This window comes from Megascapheus bottae, chromosome 1 (genome assembly GCF_031878675.1).
Source record: "Megascapheus bottae isolate mThoBot1 chromosome 1, mThoBot2.hap1, whole genome shotgun sequence".
Taxonomy (NCBI): Eukaryota; Metazoa; Chordata; class Mammalia; order Rodentia; family Geomyidae; genus Megascapheus; species Megascapheus bottae.
This window is the reverse complement of record NC_143509.1, coordinates 26,461,367-26,468,062: the sequence shown is the minus strand read 5'-3', so window position 1 is coordinate 26,468,062 and position 6,696 is coordinate 26,461,367. Positions and strand designations below refer to the sequence as shown.

General features: G+C 53.7%; 1 protein-coding gene across 1 annotated transcript; it reads right to left on the bottom strand.

Annotated features, from left to right (window-relative positions):
• Nucleotides 1-197: 197 nt before the first annotated feature.
• On the bottom strand, nt 198-3,309 carry Gamt (guanidinoacetate N-methyltransferase). Its single transcript, XM_090328462.1, has 6 exons — nt 3,081-3,309; nt 2,056-2,201; nt 1,837-1,900; nt 1,461-1,528; nt 1,256-1,366; nt 198-702 (listed from the first exon to the last, which is right to left on the bottom strand). The coding sequence occupies exons 1-6, from the start codon at nt 3,259-3,261 to the stop codon at nt 562-564; spliced, it is 711 nt and encodes a 236-aa protein (XP_090184588.1). The 5' UTR covers nt 3,262-3,309; the 3' UTR covers nt 198-561.
• Between the last annotated feature and the right edge of the window lie 3,387 nt (nt 3,310-6,696).

Sequence of the window (6,696 nt, the reverse complement as noted above, 5' to 3'; positions counted from 1 at the left end):
GGACAGACTAACGGACAGATCGGTCGGGATGGTCCCACTGCAGACGCTCTGGATGTGTGGGTGATACCAAGAGTTGGTTGGGGACAGATGACAACCAGGCTGGATTGATAAGGTAAACACAGTACATCAGGGCCACAGCAGGGACCCAGGCAAGATAGTTGGAAAGATTTTCATGTTGAGGGATAAAATACCACAAATGACACAGTCAGACCCTTTATTGCACAAGGGTTTCCATCTGGCTCCAGGTATGGCTGGCATCACACGTGCTGGCATCATGGGTGCCTGGAAGGTAATCTCAGAAACAGGCAAGGAGAGCCCCCAGGAGGGTCAGTGAGAAGCCATGTGCTTATCCAATGTCACTAGACAGGCAGCACCATCATTCATTTCACCCGTGGGCTCTGGGGACCAGCAGGCCCCCACCAGAGCTTAGGAAGGCTTCCCTGTGTCGTGGCAGGGACAGCCAGGGCTAAGAGACTATGGCTAATCCTCTAGCTACCAAGGTACTAATAGGGTACCAAGGAGCTGGTCCAAAGGCCCTGAGGATTCCCCCAGCCTATCGGCTCAGTGCTTGGTGACCAGTGGCGTGATCATTTGTGGGAAGGCGTAGTAGCGGCAGTCAGCAGGGGGCGTGAGTGCCATCACCTCAGTGCGGATGTTGTCCCGCCGGAAGCCCGCCTCCTGCAGCGCTGGCACCTGTGTTTCCTGGTGGGAAGGGTTCAGGTCATTCTAGGATTGGGCCTGGCCACACCCTTGGAGGGTAACATGGGAGACTGCCTAGACATAAGTGGGAATCCCCAGCTTTCAACTTAGACAATAGCCACTGTAGGCCCTGTCTAGGCATCCTCTAATACCATGGTGCCCAGAGTAAGAGAGCCAGGACATAAAAAAGGACACACAGGCTGCTGGCTAGCTCATAGTTTTGTTCACCCTGTGGCACCAGCAGGTTCTCAGGACTTCTGCAGGCTCGTAGGAGAGCCGCTAAAAAAGCACAGTGGGACAGGTGAAAAAGGACACTGAAGAGGGGAGGGCCTGGCCTGTATCCAGAAGGCACTGGGGAGTCATGTGAGCTGGTGAGGAGCCTTGACTGATTTCAGAGTGGAAAAGATCGCCATACAATCCAACCCACCCAAGAGTTTAACTCCTGAGATCCATCGGACAGAGGCCATCCCCCACGTCAACAGAATGACCACAGTGTCCCCCTAAGATCCCTGCTAGACTTTGAGGTAGGGCCCACCAGGAACTCCCAGGTTTGCACCTCGAACATGGTAGTAATGTCTGAATACTTGGACTTCATCAGCTCTCCCCAAGAGGTGAGGTTGCAGTATGTGAGGACACCCCCAGGCTTCAGCAGGCGGAAGGCATGGTTCTGGGGAGAGAGGCCAAATAATCAGAGAGTCTGAGGTGTAGATGGGATGGGGGGAATCCCCCACACCCCAGCAAGCCAGAGCAACAAGTCTCACCTTGATGAAGTTGAACTGATGTGTATGCCAGGTCTCTTCTGAGAGGGGGTATGTGTCATACAGGATCCCTGCATAAAGCATACAAACTGGCCAGTCAGGCCCACCACAGCCTTACCCAGCCTTACCTGGCTGGTCCTGGAGCTGCAGAAGCTGTGCTGCAAAGGCTGCCCTGGTGTGAGCCCCAGCCACCCATTGCATTCACCACCATCTGTTGTGTTTCTGTGCACAGTCCCTCCATGTACGTGTGCCATTGTATGACCTTGACACCAACTCCTCCCCCAGGCTTGTCCCAGGTATATCAAGAGGTCCTTCTGCAAGCAAAGAAGGAGCCAATGATACAGTTTCAGGCAGAGAGTCCCAGGCGGGTTCCCCTTACCGTCAAAGTGGTTGTCTGGTAGGGTGGGTGCCACCTCTTCCCACAGGCCTTTCAGGGGAACCACCTTGGAGATGGGAGGACAAAAGAGAAAGCTGGGGGTCAGAGAGGATCTTGTCACCACTGGCTGAAGGGAGAGATAGGACGCTGCCCACCTCCCTGCGCCCTATGTTACCCCAGGCTCCTGCCCCTGAGGAGCTGGGCCTGCAAGCTGCACGGCACCTTGTGTGGCTGCTGTGAGGCCCAAGCCTGGAGCCGCTGAAAGACGCCATCATTGCACTCGATGATCCAGTGCTCCTCAATGGGGGCCTCCTGCAGCCTCGTGGCTGCAATGGCCATGCCAAAGCCCACCTCTAGGACCCGGCCCCCTAGGGGATAAAGGACATCAGGCATCAGAGTGAGTCCTGGGTGAGCTGCTGCTTGAAGGAAGGGGCAGCTGGAAAGGGACTGGGTGGATAGAACACAGCAGCCTTAAGGACAGAATGCCGTGGGCAGCAGTCAGAGAATGGCCAGTCTCAGGCCACAGCTTTTGGGGCCAGCCCCAATCTCTGTGTGGAGGGCAATCAGAACCTTGGACTTTGAGCCCCCTCCCACGCTGTTTGCCCTGGTTGGCCCTTATCTCTCCAGTTACTTTTCAGTCTCCTCCTCCTCCTCACCATGGTATTTGCCAGGACATGGCCTTGTTTTGAGGTTTGGGGGTTGCAGTGGTCTGAGAGGGAAGGAACAGGTTGCCTCGGGACCACAGCGTGGAGATCCCCCCACCCTGCAGAGACCAGTGGGGCTGCCCATTTCTCAGAGGTCCTGGAAGAACTGTTTGGAGCTGGGGAACCCCCCAGCTTCCACCCTAGGCAGTGCAGAGCCCGTGCACCAGACAGCTGTACCTCTGCTCAGCTTTCTCAAGCTATTCTTAGCCACCAGGGGGTAGTGGAGGAACCTCCCGCCCTCCGGGGCCATCATGTCACTCTCCCACGAGCCAAGTTCCACCCCCAGGTTGTGCAGGCAGGGAATCCAGACCCCCCCTCCTCCCTCGGCCTAGCCCTGAGAATGGGGCCGCGTTTGCCCAAGAGAGGAAGTTCCCAGTGGCGTATGGGCCCCGTGCCCCTCCACTGCCTCCTGGCAGCCCCTTTCCAAGGAAACCAAGGCACGGAGAGCCGAGTGGAGCGTCTCTGGCGCTGGCTTCCCCAGCCTCGGTTTACCCCCGCACCCCGCCCTGACAGTCCAGGCCGGGGGGGGGGGGGGGGAGGTACCTCTGGAGGCGGCCGCGGCCGCTAGAGCATGCATGTAGGGAGTCTCCCAGCGCTCCATCACCGGCTTGCCCAGGATCTGCAGGTGCGTGTCGGATGCATCGTAGGCCGCCGGCGCCGCGCGCCACGCAGGGCTGCAATCCTCGCCAGGCGCGAAGAGCGGGCTGGCGACCGGGACACTCATGGTGTAGCGGCCGCGGGGACTCCACGGGACCTCGGGCTGCGGGGCCTTCCAGGCCGGCGGGGGCGGGGCTGCTGGGAGGAGGGGCGGGGGGCAGATGCCTGTGGACGGGAGGGGAGGAGCCTAGGGGGAGGGCCTGGGAGACCAAGGCTCTGGTGTCCTGGCCCGCCAGGGTGTGGCAGGGTTCACTGCAGCCTCCTCCTTATCACTTACTTGCCCGTGAATCCCTGACATTTTCCTAGAGCAATTTCAAAGTGTTTTGAATATTTAAAATCATCCAACCTGGCCTGCAGCGTGGCCTAGTGGTAGAGTGCTTGCCTAGCATGCATGAAGAAGACCCAGGTTCGATTCCTGGGTGCCACATACATAGAAAAAAGCTAGAAGTGGTTCCATGGCTCAAGTGGTAGAGCTTTAAGCCTTGAGGAAGTCCAAGGACAGTGCTCAGGAGCTGAGTGCAAGCCAGGACTGGGAAAAAAAAAATTTGGAAAACCTACAAAATGGAAGCCAAGAGGGCAGTTCTCACCTGTAACCATAATTACACAAGAGGCTCATAGATCTGAGGATCGCAGCTCAAAGCCAGCCCTAGGGGCAGGGAGTGTGACCTACTGGTAGAATGCTTGCCTAGCATGCACAAAGACCCCAAGTTCGATTCCTCAGTACCACATACACAGAAAAAAAGAAGTGGTGCTGTGGCTCCAGTCATAGAGTGCTAACCTTGTGGAATGTCCAAGGACAGTGCTCAGGCCCTGAGTTCAAGCCCCAGGACTGGCAAGCACCCACCCCCCTACCCCCCTACACACACACAACCCAGAAAGTCTCCACCTTTGCCATTTCACTGAACTGCCACTCCCCAGTAATCTCACCATCCCACTCCTGTGAGCTCCAGGTCACCCCAGCATCCTGATATGGGAAGAGCTGGGCCAACATTCAATCCTAGCTGTGATCCTCATTCCTAGGAAGTGAGACCACAGCCCTGTATAGTGCCAGCTGCTGCAGCTGCCTCCAGCCCCAGCCCCAGCCCCAGCCAACCACCCGGAGTCTGATTCCTCCTCTGCCTGACTCCCAAGTTCTCATCATGACTTCCCCTTTCTAGACTAAACACAAAACCATGGCACATGGCCTGAGTACTCTCAAATCACTTCAGAACACGTGTGTGAGTGTGTGTGTATGTGTGTGTGTGTGTGTGTGTGTTAGTTTTTGTTTTGTTTTTGTGTGTCGTGGAGCTTGAATTTTGGTCTGGGCAGTGTTACTGAGCTCTTCAGCTACAGCTACTGAGCTAACCTTGAGACAAGCCCCATTTCCTATTTTCTAGAGATTAATTGGAGATAAAAGTCTCAGGTCCTTTTGTGTCCTGGATGGCTCTAAACCTTGATCCTCGGATCTCAGCCTCCTGAGTAGCTAAATTACGGGCATAAGCCACCTTGCCTGGCCTCTTACCTAGTTTTCTTTCTTTTGTCTTTTCTTTTCTTTTTGCCAATCATGAGTCTTGAACTCAGGGCCTGAGCACTGTTCTTGGGCTTTCTTAAGGCTAGAGCTCTACCACTTGAGCCACAGCACCACTTCTGGCTTTTTCTATGTATGTGGAACCGAGGAATTGAACCCAGGTCTTTGTGCATGCTAGGCAAGCACTCTACCACTAGGCAAAACTCCCAGCCCCTCTTGCCTAGTGTTTCATGAACTTCCCTGCCCCAGCTGTTTTCAACCAGTAATTCTTAGATCTCAACCTTCTGAGTAGCAAGGATTACAATCATAAGCCATTAGTGCCTTTTGTACTTTATTTTTTCAAGAAATCTGTCCTGGTTTGGTTCAGGGACAGTGCCCAGGCCCTGTGTTCAAAGTCCAGGGCCAGGGCAAAAAATACCTTTTGTGTGTGTGGGGGGGGGGGTGTTATGGGCCTGGGCACTCTTCAGCTCCAGGCTACAGCCCTACCCCTGGAGCCACAGCCTCACTTCCTGTTTTCTAGTGGTTAATTTGAGATAAGAGTCTTAGGTTCTTTGGTGCCTGGGCTGTTTTTGAACCTCAATCCTCAGATCTCAGCTTTTGAGTAGTTAGGATTACAGGCGTGAGCCACCGTGCCCTACCTGGCTGATTAAAAATCTTTCTAACAGCAAGGTAACATATTAAGCCAAAAGATTAAAAGGTTGGGCCGGGAGTTTGGCCTAGTGGTTAAAGTGCTTGCCTAGCATGCATGAAGACCCGGGTTCGATTCCTCAGTACCACATACATAGAAAAAAAAAAAAGCCGGAAGTGGTGCTGAGGCTCAAGTGGTAGAGCTCTAGCATTGAGAAAGACCAAGGACAGTGCTCAGGCCCTGAGCTCAAGCCCAGGACTGGCAAAAAAAAAAAAAGAAAGATTAAAAGGTTACAGGGTGACAGGAGGCTGAAATTAACCAACAGAAGACCAGAAGTGGTGCTGTGGTACCACATACATAGAAAAAAGCCAGAAATGGTTCATACCTATAATCCTAGCTAATCAGGAGTCTGAGATTTGAGGATTAAGGTTCAAAGACAGCCCAGGCAGAAATGCCCTGGACACTCCTATCTCCAATAAACTACTCAGAAAAAAGCTGGAAGTGGTAGAGCACTAGCCTTGAGCAAAAGAAGCTCAGGGACAGTGCCTAGGCCCTGAGTTCAAGCCCAAGGACCAGCCCCCCTCCCCCACAAAAAAGTATAAGGAAAGATCTTGCAAATGACAGACATTGAATAATTCCTCCTCCTCCTCCTCCTCCTCCTCCTCCTCCTCCTCCTCCTCCTCCTCCTCTTCTTCTTCTTCTTCTTCTCTTCTTTTCTTCTTCCTCTTCTGCTTTTCCTCCTCATTCTTTTTTCTCTAGGCACTGCCTTTCAACATTTTTGCTCAAAGCTTTGCTCTACTGTTTGAGCCACAGCTCCACGTTCAGTTTTTTGGGTAGTTAGTTGGAGATAAGAATCTCATCAAGGGGCCGGGAGTTTGGCCTAGTGGTTAGAGTGCTTGCCTAGCATGCACGAAGATCCAGGTTCAATTCCTCGGCACCACATACATAGAAAAAAGCCGGAAGTGGTGCTGAGGCTCAAGTGGTAGAGCTCTAGCCTTGAGAAAGTCCAAGGACAGTGCTCAGGCCCTGAGCTCAAGCCCAGGACTGGCAAAAAAAAAAGAATCTCATCAAGCCCCATGACCCACACACACACACACACACACACACAAAAGAACCTCATGAGCTTTCTGCTGGACCTGGCTTTGAACCAGGAACCTCAAATCTCATCTCGCTCTCTCTCTTTCTCTCCCTCCATCCCTCCCTGTCCCTTGCTCCTTTCCTCTCCCTCTCTCCCTCTCCACCTCCAGTTCTGGGGCTCAAGCCCTAGAGTCTGAGCACTACTGAGCACAGTACCACAGCACCATTTAGGATTAGAGGCAGCTCTTGAGTAGTAAGGATTACAAGTGTGAGCCTCTGATACCCAGCCC